This window comes from Nipponia nippon, unplaced genomic scaffold (assembly GCF_047370975.1).
Source record: "Nipponia nippon isolate SJK-2023a ecotype South Korea unplaced genomic scaffold, ASM4737097v1 scaffold_3, whole genome shotgun sequence".
Classification (NCBI taxonomy): Eukaryota; Metazoa; Chordata; class Aves; order Pelecaniformes; family Threskiornithidae; genus Nipponia; species Nipponia nippon.
Window position 1 is genome coordinate 115,535,694 of NW_028262347.1, and position 21,624 is coordinate 115,557,317.

At 43.1% G+C, this 21,624-nt stretch overlaps 2 protein-coding genes across 18 annotated transcripts; one reads left to right on the top strand and one right to left on the bottom strand.

The window, feature by feature from the left end:
- Positions 1 to 552: 552 nt before the first annotated feature.
- On the top strand, positions 553 to 20,539 carry PDCD4 (programmed cell death 4). 7 transcript variants are annotated; one of them, XM_087768202.1, is made up of 13 exons: positions 553 to 571; positions 5,257 to 5,398; positions 6,586 to 6,683; positions 10,053 to 10,349; positions 10,802 to 10,896; positions 12,629 to 12,742; positions 13,021 to 13,242; positions 13,498 to 13,595; positions 15,107 to 15,221; positions 16,038 to 16,145; positions 17,218 to 17,328; positions 18,334 to 18,473; positions 19,806 to 20,539. In XM_087768202.1, the coding sequence occupies exons 3-13, from the start codon at positions 6,644 to 6,646 to the stop codon at positions 19,864 to 19,866; spliced, it is 1,401 nt and encodes a 466-aa protein (XP_087624328.1). In that variant the 5' UTR covers positions 553 to 571; positions 5,257 to 5,398; positions 6,586 to 6,643; the 3' UTR covers positions 19,867 to 20,539. The 7 variants fall into 7 exon arrangements, with proteins under 7 accessions (XP_087624328.1, XP_087624323.1, XP_087624324.1 ...); XM_087768197.1 differs by lacking the exon at positions 553 to 571 and adding an exon at positions 781 to 977; XM_087768198.1 differs by lacking the exon at positions 553 to 571 and adding an exon at positions 798 to 928.
- BBIP1 (BBSome interacting protein 1) lies at positions 11,475 to 21,567 on the bottom strand. 11 transcript variants are annotated; one of them, XR_015707099.1, is made up of 5 exons: positions 21,410 to 21,567; positions 21,124 to 21,312; positions 20,695 to 20,990; positions 19,697 to 19,729; positions 11,475 to 12,368 (listed from the first exon to the last, which is right to left on the bottom strand). XR_015707099.1 is itself a non-coding variant. In XM_087768205.1 (4 exons), exons 1-2 carry the CDS (start codon positions 21,453 to 21,455, stop codon positions 21,137 to 21,139), a joined length of 222 nt encoding a protein of 73 aa, XP_087624331.1. In that variant the 5' UTR covers positions 21,456 to 21,567; the 3' UTR covers positions 11,475 to 12,368; positions 19,697 to 19,729; positions 21,124 to 21,136. The 11 variants fall into 11 exon arrangements, 7 of the variants coding, with proteins under 7 accessions (XP_087624331.1, XP_087624330.1, XP_087624335.1 ...); XR_015707098.1 differs by lacking the exon at positions 19,697 to 19,729; XM_087768205.1 differs by lacking the exon at positions 20,695 to 20,990.
- Positions 21,568 to 21,624: the final 57 nt, after the last annotated feature.

A 21,624-nucleotide genomic window follows, 5' to 3' on the forward strand; every position in this document is an offset into this window, starting at 1 on the left:
TGCCCAGCCTCGACAGGCGCTGCACACCCAGGTCTGCAGCACAGCCCCCTTCCCAGCTCACGGACGGAGCTGCAGGAGGATGTTCAAAAGCAACTCTATTTACTGAGCATTAAAAACAGCGCAGGCGTGTTTTAGTATCCTTTCAACCTGGAGCTGACGCTGCCTTGATGAAGAACGGGATTGCTGTGCTTGCAGTTCATTTTATGAAGGCACCTTTGCAGAAGATGCAAAAATAAAAGTAGGCTGAAGGAAAAGAAAGCAGAAGGCCAAGAGACAGGCAACTGAACAGAGCAGATTGATTTAACAGATAGGATGAGTTTTTGCTGTCTGCATTACGTGCGGAAATTTATATTCCAAGTGACACACTAACAGACTCGGTTGTAATCAAACAGAACTGCTGAGGTGTCAGGAGCACAGATGCTGCCTTTCAAAAATATTTAAAACAGAAAGTAAAACTTTGAAAAATCCGCAGTGGGGAGCGCAATGAAAATGCTCTCCGATGTTTCTAACCCAACACCTCTTCTCTCTGCTTTTCACTGCTCTCTCTGGTGCTGGAAGTCGGACGACCAATGTGAGTCACCCCAGCTACAGCTCAGATAAACCTTGATGAAAAGCAAAGGCCGGCAGGACGCTGGCCAGGGCAGCCCGGAGACACGGCGTGTCTATTGTACCGTAGGCATCGGACGGACGGGGGGAAGGGCTGCTCCATGCGTTTTGGAGAACTTCAGCCAATGGATTCCTCCCCTGGGTGTTACGGGAGGGCTTGGCCAGCATGTGAGAAAGGGAGGGGAGAGTTTGGAAACAACCCAGCAGGCTCTAAGGAAGGAAGGCGGCTAGAAAGTGGCCTGCTTGCCTGCATGCAAGCATTTTGCTCCAGGTGATCGGCGGCGTTAGTGGTGGAAGCGCAGGAGGGGCCCGGTAGCTGCCGGTGGGTCCCCGCTTGGCGTGGGTCGGCGTGGCAGAGGTCCTGGGTGCAGGTAACCCCGGGACGCAGGTGTCAGGGAGCGGGCGTTGAAGCTGCAAACTGGCCAGAAACGGTCAAAAGAGTCTTTGTTTTTTTTTCCTATGGGGGGAGGAATTCTGCTCTTCTGTTTTGATGGGGATTCTGGTGGTATGTTTCCTATTAATACGGCTGGGGGAGGGAGGCTGGGAGCGAGCAAGCAGGTCTCTACAGCTCAGAGATTAGCATGTGATCAGCTGTCTTTTAAATATTGCAGGTGGTTTTGAGGTTAGAAAGGCAAGAAGAAGCGATATCTTTTAGCAGACCGGTTGATACAATGGAAAAATACAAATAATCTTTCATGCACATCAGCCCTTTTTCAGGGCAGAGTGTTTTAGAAATCAGAAAGTATGTGCAGTGAAATCTAGACGAGATTTTTCAGTGATAGATAACCCAGCTGCTAATAGAGACATTCGGCAGAAGAAAGAAAAAACACACCATTTTCTTGTCTGGAGATGTGCTGGATGGTTCAGGGGTTTTCATCTTCTTTTGATTACAGACCCAGCTTTTGGGCCTCTTGGAAGTGATGCAGTCCTAAATTTTACCAGAAAATCCTCTAGCAACTTTCCACGGTGCTTTAAAACATGTAATTGGCATGATGCACCAATGTGGTATTTTGTGGCATCTTCTCTCTGCAGGTTCTGGTTACTGTTTCAGTTTCTCTGCCACCTCTTTCCTCCTCACTGCAAAATCTCTTTAAAGCTCCTCTTCTGCCTTGCAGGGGAAGCTGAATTCCACGATCTATATTAATAGCTAGGATTTATTTTCCAAATCTCAGTGATGACACTGCAGTGGTTTGCCTGGTACATGCTAGTCAGCAGAGGTGCAAAGAGCAAACTGTAAATTATTTTTTGATTGATGGGGAAACAACGTATTTTGAGGCTGCCTCTAGGTTGCGTGTGAAAAAAAAAGTCTTGTGCGAGCATGCCGAACTGTCCTGACTTGAAAATGCCTGCAACTTAGTGTCTTCATGAACCAGAAAGATTTTCTTTCTGTCATTTGTCTGAAGGGGAAAGTATTTATCGTTAAAAATACATCAATGGTGCTGCACAGTCTTTTCACAGATCACTGTTGTTTTAATTCTCAGACTTAGTTTTGATGATTCATGCAGAGCTGGGCAAGTAAATTAATTCAGAGGCTCTTACACAACGCAAGTTTGGCTCTTACTTCAGTCAAAAGTCCACTGATTCGGAGTAGAATTATACTGGAAAAATATGTAAAAATACTACAAAAGTCAAGTTATCTGTTAACTGAGGAGGATTCTCTTGCTGGCAGCTGAAAAATCCTGTAATGTAAAAGTACTAAAGCAGAAGGGATCTGTATTTTCTTCCCTCATAGCATTGAACTGCTATTGCTTGGGCTCTTGGAGTGACAAATTACAGAGAGAAAACAAAGGGTTAGCTGAGTTTTTCGGAGAGACTGTGAATGGAGGTAAAATACATGACAATGAACGGAGAGGATCATCTCTATTTAGGTGTCTGGCCTCAGGCAGTGCGAATAGAAAAAACAGGGTAAACGTAAACTAAAATAAGGTAGAAGGTTTGGAAGGGTAAACTAAAATAAGGTAGAAGGTTTGGAAGGTTGCGGATGCATAGGCTGTCAGGCCTAAACTGCAGAGTGCTAAGAGTTTCAGCAGTGGAGAAAGTGGCTGCAGCACCTTTTATCCATGGGATTGCCTGAACGTGTGCCAGCTCAGAGGCAGTTGTGGTGTTTCCCTGTCCTCCTGCCAGAATCTCTAAGCTGTAACACCCGATGCTGAAGAGAAGGCAGAGGGGTCTTGTGTGAAGAGGGAGCAAAAGGTCTGAAATCCCCATGTTAGCCGAGAGCAACACAGAGAAGAGGTAATACGTTATTTTTCTGATGGTTTTGCTTCAGGAAAAAAAAAAAAAAAAAGATTTCTAATTAAAGGAGGAGGACACGATGTTGAAGAGGAGCCAGGCACAGCTGTCAGGGTTTCCAGGGCTGCTTGTGCTGCTCGGCCATGCGGGCTTCTCCTGTTCCCGGTCAGGGCCTGCGGCTGGGCCTGCAGGCACCCAGCCATCCCCTCACAGGGCCTCTGGGTGCAACCCTTCTCCCGCATCCCGGGTTTTGTCGTTTCAGAGCTAACCTACATCCTGTCAAAGGCGTTGCTTGTTGACAGTAACGACCCTCTGAAACGCTAAGAAGTCAGGAGACGATGGCGCGGTGCACTGCCGTGAGCGGACTGGGGCGTGTGAGACAGGGACAGGGAAGCTGCTGGCCTGGCGTGTGCGCGGTAGCCCCAGAGGACCCCTCTTCGTGCGCCTGCACAGACTGCACAACGCGCTGTGCGTTACCTGCCAGGCCACGCGTCCCAGGCGGGCCCGTAGGCGCCCGAGGCCTGCGGGACAGGGCTCGAGCAGGAGGCAGCCGAGCCGCTGCCGCCGGCGGCAGCACGCAGCGCTGCACGGCGGAGCCCCTCCGGCCCGCTCACGCACGCAGGCATCCCCCTCACCCCCGCCCCAAGCGCTGCCCGGTCGCCGTGCCCAGCCGCCGGGGCCGCGGCCAGCAGCCGCCACACAACGGGACCTCTCCTCAGGGGCCCAACCGCCCGGCGCCCCCGCCCCTCCCCGCACGAATGGCTCCTTCCCGCTCCCTCCCCGCCGACGCCCCCGAGATGGTTTCGCCCTCCCCGCTCTCCCCCTTCCTTTTCCTGCCGGCTGAACGCCCCCCGGCCCCACCCACCGGCATCCCCGCCTGCCGATTGGCTGCGGCGGCGGGCGGGAGCCAGCCAATCGGCGGCGCCGCTGGCGGCCGTGTCGCTGGGGGGAAGAAAACACAAACAAGCGGGCGGGGGGGAGCGCGCGCGCGGCCGAGGGGGCGGGGCCCGCGGACCGCCGGTAACCGACACCGTCCCGCTCTGCTCCCGGGGGCGGCCTGTGAGGGCAGCCGGCCCTGGGGGGCGGCCGGGCCGCGTGGCGGTCGCCGCCGTGAGGAGCTGCTCCCCCCGACTGACCCCCGGCCAGCCCGCCCCGCTCTCGCTGCCCCGCCGCGTCCCGTCCCGTCCGGTCTCCCCGCGATCGCCGGGCTTGGCTGCGCACCGAGCCCCGCGTCGCCGCCTGCGGCGGTGGCCCCGCTGCTGAGGGCGCGTGTCGTCAGGTGCGGGTGCTCCTCGGCCGCAGGCGGGCACGGTCAACGGCTGCCGGGCCTGTGCCGCCGGGCGGGCGGGCGGGTGGTGGCGGGGCCCTGCGCCAGCCCTGCTCCCGCCGGCCTGCAGCCCTCCGCCACGCCTTTGCTTAAGGGCCGGAGTTGCTCCGCCATTGATTTCTTCTAGCGGCACGGGTTTCGTAGGGGTACCTGATCTTACCTGCTTGTCCTTGCGTGTGGCTGCAGAGCAGCCGCAGGTGATTGCAGGTCTCCAAAGGCTTAGTGGTGGTGGGGTGCTTGCTTGAAGTTAGGGAGAGGAGAAGAAAATGGTGTAAGCTGCGTGGAAGTTCCTCAGGGGTGTCTTGCAGAGATGTAAGGTCTTGATAAGTTTTGGAAGTTTTCTCCTGCAGTGTGTGTTGTTCCTAAACGTTAATCTGCCGCTATTTACCTGCTGGGCTAGAATTGCCTGTCTAGATAAAGTACACGCAGTGGCGGTGAGTACAGAGAGCTGAGCATATTTTATTGGTGGTTTTCAGTGACTTAGGAAATACCCTCGTCCGCTGAACTACTTTTAAAGTACTGTTTGTATCACTGATTAATGTTAAGATCTCTCACAGCATTCTTGTTCTGCAGATGCTTAAATTTACTTCTGTCCGTTTTGTTCCGTGTTAATCTAACATAAAATTTTGCAGTTACTTACTGTGATGGTTTTAGTGCAGGTTTTCAAATTGTGTTCTGTAGTTGGGTGGTAGTACTGTGTGGTATAACTCTGCAAGATATAAAGCAACTTTTTGTTGTTGTTGTTATGGTGATAAATACCAGCATCCTGAAGCTCCAGCAGACCTGTTGGCTTGAGTTAATGGGAGGGTGCGTTGCTAAATTGAGAGCGTGCCTCCTGATCAGTATGACAACATGAATTGTAAAGCTGAGTTATTCCATCATCCTCGTTACAAAGCAGGGTGCTGAATCTCAAAAAGGCAGTATCTGAAAGTTGTGTTGTTAATTATTGCGTTGCCGTAGGTGGGGAGTTTCAGCTAGGGTCTTATATGGAAAAAGTATTTCTCCACTTGAAATTTAGGACTTGATTACAAGTGATGAAAGTCATGATTGTTATTTAATACAGGTTTTGTCCTTTGTCTTCTTTTTCAAAGAGGTGGACAACTGATGGAACATTCCACTAAGAAAACTGTTCTCACAAGGTAGTTTGCTCAGATTAGACTGAGAACCATACAAAAAAATCTCTCAACCAACAGTGACTGGGAACACTTGAGAACTCCTGAATGATCGATTGAGGTAACTCAGAAAAAACGTTTATCTAAAAAAATGGTGTGGGGCAGGGAGGACTTATTACACAAAGCTGTTAGCTGTTTGGGTTGACATTAGGAAATGCAAGATCATGACAGCTTGATACTGTGCCCCAAACCAGATTTTCTTTATTGCCAACGGTCTGTGATGAATCATTTGCAGTTAATAGTCTGTGGTAGACAAGTGGGCATAAGAGGGGAAAACAAGGAAAGAGAAGAAAAGGGGAAGGGAGTGCTGTCGTTTGGTGTCACAATCTTGCATCTCAACGGTAAGCTGTTTTCAGGGCAGCAAAGGATGAGAAAGGGGAAAAAAGAGCCACTGAATTCTGGCGGGGCAGACACAAATACCAGTAATATTCACAGGACTATGAAGTGATGTGTGAAAATCCTGCAGGTGAAAAAGCGTATGGGAAATTCTGGAGCTGCTTAATTTTGTGTGTACATAAAGGAAGGATGGATGATGCCATCTCTTTCACAGCGACATGGGGTGATTTGTAGAATAGCAGCTGCTAGGAAGAGGGAGAAAGAGAGTAACAGAAAAAGAGAATTGTTCAACTTTATCCCTTGCGGATTGAATGGTGGCTGTAAGGAGTGTTTGAATGGTGCAGAAGCACAGATGTGAAAGCTTAGCTGTATGTACACGTACAGTAAAACATAAAGACTGTGTCCTTGAGGGGAGGAACAAAAAAAGCTTGTCTTCTAAGGGCTGGTCTGAACTTGATAAATTGGTACCATTTTATCAGTATAGTTCACCTGAAGAACATTTCTCTTGTGGATGCCATTATAACATTGATATTGCATGCTCATATAGATAACCACTTTGCAGAGTAGGACAGTCTAAGTTGATAGAGGTGGCTTTTATCAACTAAAAAGAGCTGCATACAGAGGGCTTTTACCCTTAAAATAACGGCTTTTATCCTGGTGCCTCCGTTATAAGCAACAGAACTGACAACTGCTAAGACATCAAGGCTTAGATAGATGTGTTTGAGGGTGGTGCTGTCTCACATTACACTGTTTACCTTCCCAGGAACTTTTCAGTGGTTACTGACAGTTAATTATAACTTAACCCCCCCTATTTTTGTATTGTATTTTGTGAGTGAAACCTTTGCAGCTTTTTGCTTCTTTAAGATTTGGTCTAGTGCTTTTCTTCCCCTGAGCTTCTCCATTTCTGTTTAGGCCTCAGAGGGAAAACGTTACGACTTTAACATTTCACAGTCAATTCTGTTAAGCAGCTATGGAAGTAGAAAAGGAGCACGTTTATGTTAACCCAACAGGTAAGTAATACATTCAGTATTATTTTTACTTAAAATTACTTAGCTGACCTGAAGTGTGTTCTGTAGAAAAATTGTATTACCTGTTAATTTTTTAATAGTACTGGTTTAAAAAAAGCCACCTTTCATCAAAAATTTACAGAATAGTTCTTTCAAGTATATATCACGGTATCCTGGTTGATTACATTTATTTCGAAATTTTTTAAAATCATAAAGTTAACATTTCTTTAACTTACTAAATAATAGTGACTCTGGACTCCTTATCCGACTTCCAGTAGTGCTGGTGTGAAGAAAAGAATAAGTTCAAAAGTAAGATGTGTGGGTGCGTTTGAGAGGTACAAATTCTGGTTTTATGGAGCTGTTTAGCTTAAAATTAGAAGAAACAAATGATGAAAGGCTTGACTGGAAGTGGGCTGGCATGGGAAAACTTCAGTGAATATGTGTTAGAGACTGCCCTGAAATTGACTGTTTCGTGCATATCACAAACATGTTTTATGATGCTTAGTCAAGTTAACACAATTTCAGGTTGTTTTCTGTGTCTTCCAAAGGTTGTCATGATCTGTGCTGATCTTTTTATACCAAAGAGTTTTTGTAAGCTTTAAATGTTTTTCAGAAAAAAAATCGTATATATGTTAAGATGGTATGTAATGCACTTGAAGTGGCAACATGCTCTATATGACCTCTTATTTTCAACTAGAATTAGTTTAAGGTAGAAGATGCATTGCTTCTCAGCATTTTAGAATTGTATTTGGATAGTAGGTGGGAAACTGCTAGGTATCTAAATTGACCCAACTGGGTCAAATGAAGTTTGTGTGTAGGTAAGTACTTTCTGAATGCTTTGTTAATTAATATAGCACCATAAAAACACAGATTTTAAGTGTGCCTGCTAGGCTTAATAGCAGGGTAATAAGATTGATTTGGATAACTTTTTAATATATAGTAAGCAAAGTCTTAAAGTTTATAGAACAGTTACTGCTTATATATGTGTAAGTTACATGATGTAAAAATGAGAAGCTGAAAGGAAGATCTGCATCATTTTGTATGTACTTTTTATAAAACTACTTTATTTTAGAAAATTATTGAAAACTAGTATATCTTTTTAACCTATTTTTTCAGCCTAACTAGGTGACTAATAGCGGAGGGCCAGTTGGTCATAATATTATGGAGAAAGAGGTTGCAGCTGGAAGTGATAGTGTTATGTAAAAAAATAATTTAGTAACATAGAGAGAAATAAATACTAAGTCTTATGGGTTGGATGTTTCCTGTGGAGGATTTCCTTTAGTCTCGAACCTGAGATCAGGCTTTTGGACGGAGGTTGGACTGTAGCCTCCCCTTTTACCCTTAGTCGTCAGATTCGGGACTGACTGGTGTTAATTGTTGGCCATTTTCTTTGGAAACTGAGAAAGAAGCAAGTGGTCATTGAAGAGTGTAGTTCCTGGACAGCCGGATTGCAAGTCTAAACTGGAGAAATTAATGGGAGAGTGGGCATTAAGAGGAGTTTGAATTCAGTTGTGTGAGATGAGCTGGTTGTGCTGATGGGGTCTCCCTAGGGAATGAGAGGAAGGAAACCTGTTCTGTTTGGTTTTGCTTTTTTTTTTTTTTCCCCCTTCTGCTAGCTTTATGCAAATCTCTCATTGTTTTAGTAAAATATTAGACAAACAGAGAAAGCTTGTTGTGGGAATCTTTTCCTGGACGTGATGCATGCTTTTCTTTTTTAGCTTGCTGCAAGCATAAAAGGAATGGTTTTGTGGGAGTGATGAGTGGAAAGATGAAGCTCAGACTGGAATGGCTGCATTATTGTTCAGCTATAGCATTCACATCTGTGAACTCTAGTATCTAAATGTTATTTCTTCGGTCACGAAGGAGGCAGTTGCATCAAACTTTCTTCATTTTGTAGTGTAGTATCCTCTCTGATATGGGTAAATACTTTGAGGTTGGAAGTGTTTTATTAGCGCACTTTGCTTTCAAAACAATTTTTCATGAACCTGTTTTGAATTGAAAAAATACAGTTCTGAGAAGTATTACAAAATCAATGTTGCTAATTAGAATGTATTGGAATGGTGAAGTAATATTCAGCTAAGTTCAAATACAGATTTAAAATACTGTTCATATTCTGGGTTTATTGCAGTGAACTTCTCTGTAAAGCAGGCTTGGCACAGCTGGAAAAGCTGCTTCTTGTGTGTGCCTCATCATTGTACTTCCTAGGGTTCAGGTTGTGTCTTTGCGACTACGGAATCCTCAAGAAGGGCTGTGTAACAGAGAGCTGAGGCTCTTCCCTTTGTGTGTGTTTTTTCCAATTTGTAAGGACTCCCAGGCCACTAACTGGAATGTAAAATAGGTCCCTAGATGCTTTCTTTTATTTTGATGAGTTAAGAAGGGGAAGAAGAAATGATGAAGGCTTTTGCTCTTAATGCTCTCAATAAGACATTCTGCTGAACCATACAGCTGAGGTGGGGGACATCCTGACTTTGCAAAATAAAAGACTTTAGATACAAATTTTAAATGTGCGTTAACTTCCCAAGAGAGTGAAATTATTGCACTTCTCGGTGCTCAAACATTTACAGATGCTTAAGTTGTGAGAGGGTTTTTTGTTGGGTATGAAACAAAGCTAGTTACCTATTCTATATAATTGTGCTGGGGAATAAACCATGGCCATTTTAGAAAAAGTCTTGACAGAAGCCCCAGTGAGGGGCAATCCATAGAGAAGAAGAGAGATCACACTGGTTCAAAAGACTGACTTTATTCTATGACTCTTCGTTACCGACTTCCCCGGGCTTTGCATTAAACTCCCCCCCCCCCCCCTTTAAAAACAAGAGTAATGTTGTTTTTGTATTCTTGTAAGTCTAAATCATTGCTTTTCCAGCTGGTGAGCTGTTTGAAATTCCTTGAATGATGGGAATGTTGGTTGATGATTTAGGAAATTAATTTAACTTTGGTGACTAGTCTGTTAGCATTAGTGAGTTCTTACAGAATTTACTGTATTGGCAATTCTGTTTGTTTCTAAATCACGAGATGAGTGGGTGGAGTGAGAACTAGCCACTTAGATCTTAAGCACTGAGGAGTTCTGATAGTTTTTGTTCAACAAGGGTGGGGTTTTCTGTGGTTTACCTGTTTATAAATGGTTTATTCATTTGCTTTCCAGCTCTTGACATGTGCTCTGTTTAGATTGTGGATAGTTTGTACAGGGGAATAAGGAACTCCTTATTACTGTGATGTGTAGACATATTCTAAAGCCATTTGCCTTAACACTGTTGGAAATAAGAGTTCTATTTAATGCTGTAATCCTTTTTAAATGCAATGTGTTTTGATATTTTAACATAAAACTGTTGAAAACTCTAACAGATTATTCTTTTGCTCTGTCTACTTTTTAAGAACTTGAGAATCTAAGTGATGCTCCATTTTCCGGTGATGAAGAAAATGGTGGGTCTGAGGAACGAAAGACTGAAATCAATGGAAATTGGATTCCTGCAACTTCAATTACTGAAGCCAAAATAAATGCTAAAGCAAAGAGGCGGTTGAGGAAAAATTCTTCTAGAGATTCTGGGAGAGGAGACTCTGTTAGTGACAATGGAGAGACACTGAAGACTGGAGTTGTACCAACGAGCCCAAAGGGGAAACTCCTGGACAGGCGATCCCGGTCTGGAAAGGGAAGGGGTCTACCAAAGAAAGGTTGGTGTAGCTTAGCGAAGAGAGTAGTGTGATAAAGATTCTGTCCAAAACATAGTAATTTTTTTTCCACTGGGAATCATTTTCATAAGCCACAGTCTCTGTGCAGGCATTTGGCTCTTCATGTTAGATAGTAGGTGGCAATAGGAGCTAATAGTAGGTGGCATTCTTATCAGAAAAGTTTATATGTGTATCATCAATTAACTTCTGTCTTTAAGGTAAGTACCTTTTCTTAGCAAATTTAATGCACAAATTTGAACTGGTGGTGGTTCTGTAAGCAATGAAAAGACTGGTTGCTCAAGTGGGACCATGTCCCCTTTTCAGTGTATGTTGTTAGAGTCAGGAGGTGGGCACAAGCAGTGATATGTCACTCTTAAGTGAAAGAATGTTGAGTTGAACTCAGAAGTATTCTTTTTGAACTGGTGGTCCTTGCTTACTGTCGCATATTTTGCCAGGTGGAGCAGGTGGTAAAGGAGTTTGGGGAACACCAGGTCAAGTGTATGATGTGGAAGAAGTAGACATTAAGGATCCTAATTATGATGATGACCAGGTAGGCAGACAATTTCTTTGCTGTGTTGTTTTTTATTGATTTCAATTGCTGTGATGCTTATATTAATGAAAGTTTGACCTTGTGAATTATGTGAATGTCAGCCTGGCTGTACTAAATGCTCATTTTCATGTTCAAGAATGGATTACTGGCTAGCTAAAGACAGCTGACATGGAAGCGTTGCAGCGTAACACTCACAAATCTTACCCCACGAGCTCTTTCTGTGCCTGACTAGGCAGCGCCCTTTTCCCAGGTGTGTTGTTTTGCTGCTGGTTCCCATGGAGGTGAATGTTGCAATGCTGCTCTATATTGCAAACAGGCACCACATTAAAAGTGCAACACAGACTTTCTCAAGTGGGGAGTTTAGTCTGGGACAGTATCCTTTATAGATTTTTTTTCTCTTCCCTGTATTCCCAACTATCCCAATGTCTTGTATCTACTTGGTATAAACACTTCAGACTAGCACAAAGTCGATAGCCTGGGTATTTTGTTTGCATGTATTTATTTAGGATGTATTGTGGAAGATTGTACCTTACAGCCATATTATCAGAGGGGGGGAAAAAAAAAACCAGTAAAGCTCATTGGGCAAAGGGTGCTTTATAACATTAAATCACTGAGGAGAGAAAACACTGATTACAAACACAGATTACTAAAGTCTCTGAGATCAATACAGTTGTGAGACCGTAAGTAAATTCTGTATAACATAAGCAGAGTGATGGTGGTGTCCTTTGAGCAGAGGTTGCTTGTTGTAGCCATAGCTGCTGAGAGGATGGTATGTGGGAATATCAAAACCTTCTTCCAGTATCAGTTTTTTCCCTGCAGTTCAACACTTTACATTAGCAGAGAGAGCTATTAAAGATGAAGCTGATGAGTGCGTAAAAGCAAGTTTAATGAAGAATGAATATTCCATGGAACATCTGTATGCTTAGCTTTTCTAAGGTTGAAAACCAACACTGATGTGATAGAAGGATAGGCTTTTGGACTTCTGCTTCTTGATCATGGAAAGCTTCTTTCCAATAACCATTAGTTGGAAAACTTCTTTGTTCAGATTTCTGTGATCTGTAGTATTCATTGCTCTGAATGTTACTTCTGTAGTCTGTGAGGAGTAGGGAGCTGAATTACGGCGGGGAGATCTGGTTGTGCTGGAACTCTGCAGGACCAGGTTATACAGGAGGCAGTTGCTATGTGATTCTTTTTTCCTCTTAGGAAATGTCCTCACTCACAAATATTCTGAAAATGCCTTTTCTCTGATTTGTACATGCTCTATCGCCCGTCTGGTCACACAGTTGCGAAGGAAGAGGGAAAACAGGCAGGCTCGCTGTCAGGGGCTGGAGTACCACTTGCAGGGAAAGATGCTGAAGGTTAAATCTTGTGCTGTGGCACAGCTAATTCGGCTGGGCTGGGACGGGAGCTTCTGTTGCTCTCCCTTCAGTACATAGGTGCTTGATCTCTGTTCATGTGGTGTCAGCAGAATCCTAGGAACAGAGTTTGAGTGTTTACCATCGTTTATCAGTAAATTCAGCTTTTTAGTTGCATTCAGCTAACAGTAAATTCAAAATATAAGCAGCATGACATTTAGCCTGCTAAATCTGATGTTTTCTGGCAGAATACTAACTACCAAGACTAAAGCGTTAAGGATTTAGAAGATACATTTTGATGCTATTAGCACTGCATAAGATGTCAGAGACAGTACTGTTCATAGAAGGGTATATGCTTTTGTGGTATTTTGAAATAGGAGAACTGCGTCTATGAAACGGTAGTTCTACCTCTGGATGAAAGAGCATTTGAAAAAACTTTAACACCAATCATACAGGAATATTTTGAACATGGAGATACTAACGAAGTTTCGGTATGTCGCATATCTTTTTACTGCTTTATTTTAGGGGGCAAACCTGTAGCATACAAGGGAGTCCAACTGCTAGCTATAAATGAGTCTATAGAGATGTTGGCAAGAAATGTGCAATAAGAATACCTAAGCAGTTACATTCATTACGTGAGAAGCATATATGTAAATATATAAATATTTATGTGCTTATATTTATATATTTAATGTAATATATTTATATAATATATATCTCATAAGAATTGTGAAATCTTAATCTGTTTTGTTTTTCAAATCTTATTTAGGAGATGCTGAAGGATTTAAACCTTGGTGAAATGAAATACAGCGTGCCAGTGCTGGCTGTTTCCTTGGCATTAGAGGGGAAGGCTAGTCACAGGGAAATGACATCTAAGCTTATCTCTGACCTTTGCGGGAAAGTAGTAAGCAAAACTGATGTGGAAAAATCATTTGATAGACTGCTTAAAGAACTACCTGAATTGGTGTTGGATTCTCCTAGGGCACCACAGGTATATTTGTGAAGTCTTATGCTAGTAGTCAAAAGCTTTTTCTTTTAAATTGTGGTTAAAATTCATCAAGTAAATGGAAATAAACTCTGTATTTTGAAAAATATCTATGGATTGTCTTACCAATTTCCCAGGCTGTGTTCCTACTTTGATATGGCTCATTTAAATAAAATCTAAAAACCAAGCATGTTATAATTGTCTACTGGGAACTACTTTGAAATTCAACGTTTAATTAAAAATGCTTCTGTTTTGTTCCAGTTGGTGGGCCAGTTTATTGCTAGAGCTGTTGGAGATGGGGTTCTAAGCAGTACCTACATAGATGGTTACAAAGGCACTGTGGATTGCATCCAAGCTCGGTAACTTTCTTGCTTTCTATATAGCTACAGTTTTCTATTCCAAATTTCAGGACAAATCATGTGGTTCTCTAGCTTCTTATTTCTTAATTTAAAATGATAAAAAAGAAACCCACAAAGTCTGCAATGACAATAACAACAAAATCCAGAATGACTCAGGTTAGAGCAGAAATACTGAAAGTGCATGAAAAATGTATAAATACATTTGAGTTCAGTTTGTCAGGTTTGTTGTCCAGCTTATGTTTGAGGGTTGGAAAAAAAAGAGCTGAAACAAGAAGTGATTATAGAAGGTTTTGTCTTTAGAAAAAGCTTTAATGTGATTAATGAGTAAATATAGCATCAGGACAGCTGCTGTAAATATGTTGTGAAATACACAAGGGATTAACTGTTTTGCCTTATAAAGGTTTGAAGCTCGTGCAGTGCTTTCACGGACTTTCTCTGTAATGCTTTATTCATCAAGAAGTATAATTGTTTTCCATGTCAGGGTGAGAAGTTTGAAGGAGCAATCTCTGACAGAGGGACATTCTCCATAACTAGTCATGTTTTATTATTTTTCCCTCCATAAGTGTATGTTTCAGGCTTGATACAGAGGTGCTGAGCTCTTGTTAAAAAAAAAAAATAAAAAAAAAATCTCCATTTGTAATGATTATAGTTGGGTGTTCTTAGAAGGAAGGCAAACGCTTAGCTGCCGAACTTGAGGGTTCAAATTGTGAAAATTGTCTGTCAGTTATACCAATGTCTCCTGTGATTTGAAGGATTGTAGCCTGCGTACTGCACATCTGGGATGCTTTGCTGCCCTTGCTGTTTCTTGGCCAACTTTTCTGCTCGTGAAGTCTTGGTGAAGAGAGTTATTGTTATTGGCTAGCCCCCAGTACGAGGACTGGGATAACTGTTCCTTCTTTAGCTGGATGGTGCTTAACTGGATCTAAGACTTTTTTTTCACCTTACTTCCTTTTTCATTCTTTTTCTTTTTGAACTGGCAAGCTTCCCTAGTTCATGCCATCTTTGTGCAACTACGTATTTGCCCTCTGTAGTGCTGTTTTGGCTTAAATTCTCAAGGTTTTATAATTCTTTAGATGCAAACAGAAAATATTTCAGTAGAAAAGCTGTTCTTCAGTGTGGAAGCAACTCAAGCCTCTTTTGTTTGAGATGCACGTGCCAAGCTGCATTCTTGGAGGAGCCCCAGTACAATCCATCTCTGCATAAAAAAAATATTAAGTTTTTTCTTGTGAGGGTGTTTCAGGTTCTGCATTGACGATTCAGATCTGCTGCCATCACAGGATTGTTTCCTGTCCTAAGCATGGTACAACCAAAAGTGTAACGGTGGCAGAAAGAGAACATGGGGAGCTAGCTTGCTGGCTTCTTGATCTGGATGTCCCCGTGGAGTTGCCAACCTTGACCTCTTCCCAGGGATCTGGTTGCTTTGCCCAAAGAGAAATGGCAGTGAGGGAGGTTACGGATGCCTTTAATGAAGTTCTGCAATACCTTTTTAAAACGCAAACTTTGCTTTCTAGAGCTGCGCTGGACCGAGCTACTGTGTTGCTGAGTATGACAAAGGGTGGAAAGCGTATAGATAACGTGTGGGGGTCAGGAGGTGGCCAGCAGTCTGTGAAACACCTTGTTAAAGAGGTAACTGACTTCTACAAAACTCTTCTCTCTAGTTTACTGTTTGTCTAAGCTTACCTAGTTTGGGATGGAGTGAAGCAATACATACGCCCTTTAGCAAAATGGTATCTTGAGTGTTAGTTTTGTTTTGGTTTTTTTATAATTTATGTATACAACATAGTTTTTAGGAAGTGATGTAGGTAATTTTGTTGATTTTGTAGTATTTGTCAGTGGTGGGAACATGTTAGTACAATATTCTGTATTGCAAGTATACATTTATTTTTGGTTTAAGCAAAACTTTTAAGCACTTAGCTTTTTAAGAGCTTACAATATAAAATGGTAAAGTAATTAGAGCCAAGATAAACTGGCTAAACTAGGTAAACTATTATTTTTTGGCATCACTGATTAAAAACACGGTAATAACTGAAAAAAAAGAGAGGAAGAAACAGGAACGTTTAGAGATCCATCCTATGAAGTAGGCAGGTTTAAAGGAGACAGTCATGTTACAGTTTCTAGGTTGTGAGTGTAACAGATGACAGGAGGAGGAGTTCAGGGGAGAAGATAAACTTAGTTGTACCCATATTAACTTTTTATGGTGATATACATCAAACAATGTTTTTGGTGCTTGTGTGTCTGTATTAACACTATGGATAGGTATTTGGCTTACACTGTGTTTCAGGTTGCTGATAACGTCTCAATTTAATTATGTTTATAAAAATGCAGCAAGTTTCAGGAACTGACTTGTTGCTGGGTTGATTGCGGATTATCAAAACAGTTGACAGCTTTTAAATTTTATATCTAATTACTGTTGGGCTTTTTGTTTGTTTTAAAATTCAATAGATTGATATGTTGCTGAAAGAGTATTTGCTTTCCGGAGATGTACTGGAAGCTGAACGTTGCCTCCAGGAACTGGAAGTACCCCATTTTCACCATGAACTTGTATATGAAGTAAGGAGAAATGAGAATCCCTTTAATAGTTGTCAGTAACACCAACAGGTTTGGTTTTGTTTTGATGTGGGCATGCAAATAATATAACTGGAATCTGAAGCTCAGGTTGCGAGTTCTGATGTTATTTGAATAACTAAATTGTTTCATGTAAAGTTAATGGTTTGTGTGCTCGTTTGTGTGCGCAATGTGCAACAAGTAAGCTGCTGCTAACGCTGGGAAGTTCCAGAATTAGTTTTTGTTTGTTGGGTAAATAGCTGCATTTGGATTATTATAGATTCCTGAAAAAGAAGAGCTCAATTTATTCCCTCCTGAGGAACAGCAGCAAAAAAGCATGCTTTTGTTTTGGTGTTTATTTCCTTCTAGTTTCAGGTATCTGGGTATTCTAATGGGTGTTACCTGTCTTGAAGTTATAGAGCTTCCTTTTCAGGGTGGAATTGTTCCATCTAGCACATTTGTAAAAGCTCTGAGATATTTCAGAACCAGCCTATATGAGAGAAAGATAATCTCTGCTGTATCTGGGAGTCTGTTCCCATTTGTACTCTTTTATCTGCCAAATTGGGAAATGGTTGTTTACCAATAAAACTGAACACCCACAGTCTACAAAATTTTCTTTCCAGTAAATGGACTCTTGGAAAATTCCTTCATGAAATAAAAACAGAATCCTTTTAGTTGATGGGAGTTGTGGAGATTTGTAGATTTTAAACTCCTAAGTTCTTCTAAAATCACAGATACAAAATAATCATAGATACAAAATTAATTTCACAAAATTAATTAATTGCCATCTGTACTGCAGCAACCATATGGATATAGCCATGTATCTCTCAAACCAGAGCCAGAAAGGCAATGCTTTTCACTCTGTCTAGTCCTTTCTGTTTTTTCACACTTTTTATCTTTATCCAAATAACTTTTCATCAGTTTTTCATTTCAAATAATAATAATATACTGAAATTGTGAGCGCATGTAACCAAATGGTCTTGTCTCCCCAGAAAATGCATAATAATGCATTCGCTCCTTCTTGCATCTCATATGCTTACACAACATGTACTTGAACCACTTGCATGATTTGTTTTAGGCTGTCGTGATGGTGTTGGAGTCGACTGGAGAAAAGACCTTTAAAATGATACTGGATTTGTTGAAATCTCTCTGGAGGTCTTCTGTCATTACTATGGACCAAATGAAAAGAGTAAGTGTGGTACTTAGAGAACTTTGGCTAAGGTCTTCCAAAACTTGTATAGTTTTTACTTTCTTTTAAGTGCTACTTGTAGTCTGTTGCTGACGGCTACTTTTTTTTTTTAATTCTCCATGGTCGCTCTGTATCCCATACAAATAATCTGTCCCTGATGTAGGTACAATACTTGTGATGTACTGGAAGAAGTACAAATGAATTCTGAGCAGATCTCTGTAGAACTGCAAGGTACAGAATATCTGAATATTCAGTCGAAGATTTCCAACTGCTTTTATGCAATTAAATAGTTAAAATAATTTAAAATGGTGCAATATAGCTTCATTTTTCTCAAATATAATTTTCCTTTTTAACCTGTAGTTCAATCATGATTGAAGAAGTACCGTAAGGACCCACTTAGTTACAAATGCCAGTTAGAACAGTGTATAGAAGGTACTATTTTACACAGTTGGAATCATCCATGGCTTTCCTTCTAGGTATGAACATGGGACAGCTGTTCTGTCCCAGGGCAGACGAGGCACCACACAAAGACTTGGGTCAAAACTTACCCAGCCATACTGCTGGCGGGAGGCGATGAAATAATCTCTGGTTGTCACCAGTGTTTGCCTTACTACATAAACTGTTGTGGCGGAGATTTGCGGCCACGTTTTGTTCATCTACGTGGAAGAATAATTAACTTTTCTTCTTTGTGTTACTACCCATGCGATAGCAGCCAGGCTAACGTACACGTCCTGTACTGTCTGGATTTCTGGCTTCTAAAGGAGTTGAAAATTCAGCTGGTGTTTTTATGTAGATAGGTAGTTGGGTAATACCATGGCATTGGCTGGTATTATACCTTCCTTTTCCACTGACTTGCAGCTGCTCTGTTTTAGGTTTGTTGAAAATGTCCATGGTATGCGTTAAACTGTATTGAAAAATAAATCCTCTGAGTGCAAAAGGGTATTTAAAAAGATTGTAATAAAATCACAGAATAACCAGATCATTATTTGAATTCTTGCATTGCAGGGCTATGAACGAGTTTACTGTGAAATCCCAGATATTAACCTGGATGTGCCGCACTCCTATTCTGTGCTTGAGCGGTTTGTAGAGGAATGCTTTCAGGCTGGAATAATCTCCAAACCACTGAGAGACCTCTGTCCTACAAGGTACTTGCTTTATTGTAGCTAGGTGAAGGCACTGCTTTTTGTCCCCACTGTGGGTAACAGAAAGCAGGGTCTTATGGCCAAAGTGTTACAGATCGGAACCGCAAATTATGGAGGATGGAGAGACAGAGGGTTGGGCTGTTAAAAAGTTTATTTAAAGAAGCTACGCTGATGTGAAACCTGTTATGTGGAGGACAGTAAGCCTCTGGTGAGTCCCAGGCAGCGCGCCTGTGCGCTCTCCAGAGGATGAAGGCCTGCCTCTCCTCTGTTTTGCTGATCTGCTTGTTAGAGATCGGTGCAGTACTGAGATGGAAGATTGAAGCGTCACAATGATCTGTGTAGGTGACAGTGGAAAACTCTCAGCTACAGTGGGGGAAAAAAAAACCTGAAAAAAATTGCTTAAAAAATGGTTTAAACATACCAAACAGCATGAATAGAGCTCTAAGATGAGGCAACCAATTCTAATGTTTACGTCAAAAGGAATAGGACACTTATGTGGAATAAGCTCTGCACACCTGATCCCTTTGTATCTGTCATGTGGTTTGCACAGTGCTTTTGGTTTGTTATCGTTTACTTATTCATAGCATAAATAATGCTGTTTGAACTGTAGCTCATCAGTATTCTGTTCCCTCCTTACTGGTCACAGTACAATTAGTAACTTTCATCCTGTGAGGAATACCTGTAAATTTTTAAATATTCTGTTAAAACTATCATTCACAACTTGATGCATCAGGAATGCTATTTATTAGACAGACCTTTTCCACTTTGGGTGTTTTGTTAGGCTTCTTAAACCATCTGGGCAGCTTGACAAAAATTCAAATTTTTGAAATGTTAGTGTCTGTATCAAAAACATCCTCCATTTGTGGACTTTAGACTTAAAATTCAGTTTGTGTGTATCTTGGTATCAAATGTTTTGCAGGTTTGGGGTGTGGGAGGGTTGAAAGTCATTACTGCAACAAAAGCTTGATTATACTTCAGTTAGCATTAAGGCGTTGAGAGGCATTTTTGGCTTATGTACTTCAGTTTTGGGTAGAAAACCACCATTCCTAGGCTTTCAAACTAGGATCTTTTGCAACTGTGAACATTAAAAGGTGAGCAAAGTAGAAAGCACTTGACAACGCAAATGTTGAAAAGCTTCTTGCAAATAAGCCTGGATGTAAGATTCAGATGGGATTTTAAGCAATTTACCAGTGATCAACAATGTCACCTAATCTTGCTGAACTCACCTTATATTTGACTCCCAAGACCAAGGCAAGATTCTTCTCGGTGGTAGATAAGAAAAAAGAAGTGATGCTACTTTGAATTACTGAAAAGTTACTTTCTTCTTTCTTACAGGGGCAGAAAGCGTTTTGTGAGTGAAGGAGACGGAGGTCGTCTTAAGCTAGAAAGCTACTGAATGCGAGAACCAACTCCTGAAGCCTTAAAAGTTTAAAGGGAAAATAGATATCTATATATATACAAACACGCATGCTTTTTTGGTGTGTATGTATATATGTATACACATATATAATATACCAAAATTTTAAGAGTTGCTTAGCACAGTTCATATTTTTTTAAAAGCACATGTTTTGGGTACAAATCAGTTTTTTAAATAGTTTTATAAATTTCAGAAAGAAAAATTCCTTCTTTGGGCATATAGTAGAACAACTGGCCACTCCGCTGTGGTGGTGCCTTCAAATAAGCTATCTTTTTAAGTGCCATATGTTTGTGACCTAATCATTCCATGTTTGCATCGATGTCTGACTGCCGCTCTTTCTTTCAAGGACAGTGTTGTCGTCATAAAATTGCTGGTTTATACAAAGCTTTATAGAAGGGTCAAGTTAAGCTGCTGTGATCCCAGTTCCATTGCTGCTGAAGAAATACTGTGCTTTGGGAGGAAAAATAGCTGTTTCTTTGTTTTAAAGAGCCCAAGAAAATGGAGTTGGGTCATAAGATTAATTCATCTGTTCCAGGGGAGAACACCGGTTGGTTTTAGCCCCCGTGTACCAAACTCGTATTTTTCTTTTTTTTATGTAACTGGAAAAGTGAAAAGTTCTGATAAAACATATTAAAAAATATTTTTTTGTGAAGCTCTCCTTTCTGCTGCCTTTTTATTTTTTTAAAGCAGGACAAATTTAACTGTGCCCAAATCTCTGAAGCATGTGCAATTGAACTGTTCATCTAAAGCTGCCCTTTACGATACGCAGAACAGCACACAGTAATGAAGCTCACGGCAGGTGTTTACCAAACGTGTTTCCGAAAACCCGCGACGGGGGCAGGGGCGCCCAGGCTGGCACAGCTCTGCCAGGCCCTGTCCCGCCAGGACGGATCTGGGAAGACTCTCCTACAGCAACACGGCGGAGCCCCTCCGCTCCCCTCGGTTTTTCGGGTTCGTGTCGAGGTTCAGCAGCGCCGGGCACGGCCGGGGCGGCGGGGCTGTGCAGCTCCCCTCCCCGCCGGGGCCCGGCCCCAGGGCAGCGCCTGCCGGGGCTTCGTTACCGTCGGCCCCGGCGAGCCTGAAGGCGCATGGAAAGCGTCGCCCTGAAAGCGACGAGTGGAATTTTGACGGGAAAACGCCGGAGCAGGAGCCTCCCGCCTCCCCGCTCCCGGCCCGGCAGCGCCCCTGCGTTCCCGGCCAGCCTTTAACCCGCGAGCTCCGTTACGAAGCCGGTACCTCCTCCGCGGGGCTAGGGCCGGGGCGGCGGGGCCCCCTCGGGCGGCCGCGGGGTCCCCTCGGGCGGCCGCGCCGCCTCCAGCGCCGCCCGCTGCAGCTCCTCCAGCTTCTCCAGCGACACCGACTTGAGGGGCAGCACCTTGGGCTTGCACAGCACCATGGCGGCGGCGTCCTCCACCGACAGCTGCCCTGCAAGGGGAGAGAGGAAGAGAAGGGCCGTGCCTGAGCGCCGGGGCCGGGCCGGGCCGGGCCGGGCCGGCTGCTGGGGCGCGCCCACCGCCGGTACCTTGCTTGGGCAGCACCTCCCGGAACGCGGCCTTCCCCTCCGGCATGGCGGCTGCCGCAGGCGCGGTGCCGAGGGGGAGGGCGCGCCCGTCGCGGAGAAAACTACAGTTCCCTGCCTGCACCGCGCCCGCACGACCGGCGCTGCGGCTGGCCCCCGTGCCCCGGTGCATGCTGGGAGTCGTAGTCCTGGGGGAGAGGCGGTGGCCGCTCAAAGGC

Excerpts from the sequence above, each read along its gene's own strand:
- PDCD4 (XM_087768202.1), top strand. The coding sequence starts at position 6,644 with ATGGAAGTAGAAAAGGAGCACGTTTATGTTAACCCAACAG. Across the intron at positions 10,897-12,628 it reads CTAATTATGATGATGACCAG|GAGAACTGCGTCTATGAAAC; the intron begins GTAGGCAGACAA and ends ATTTTGAAATAG. Across the intron at positions 15,222-16,037 it reads TGAAACACCTTGTTAAAGAG|ATTGATATGTTGCTGAAAGA; the intron begins GTAACTGACTTC and ends AAAATTCAATAG.
- BBIP1 (XM_087768204.1), bottom strand. The coding sequence starts at position 21,455 with ATGCCGGAGGGGAAGGCCGCGTTCCGGGAGGTGCTGCCCAAGCAAG. Across the intron at positions 21,313-21,409 it reads GGAGGTGCTGCCCAAGCAAG|GGCAGCTGTCGGTGGAGGAC; the intron begins GTACCGGCGGTG and ends CTCCCCTTGCAG.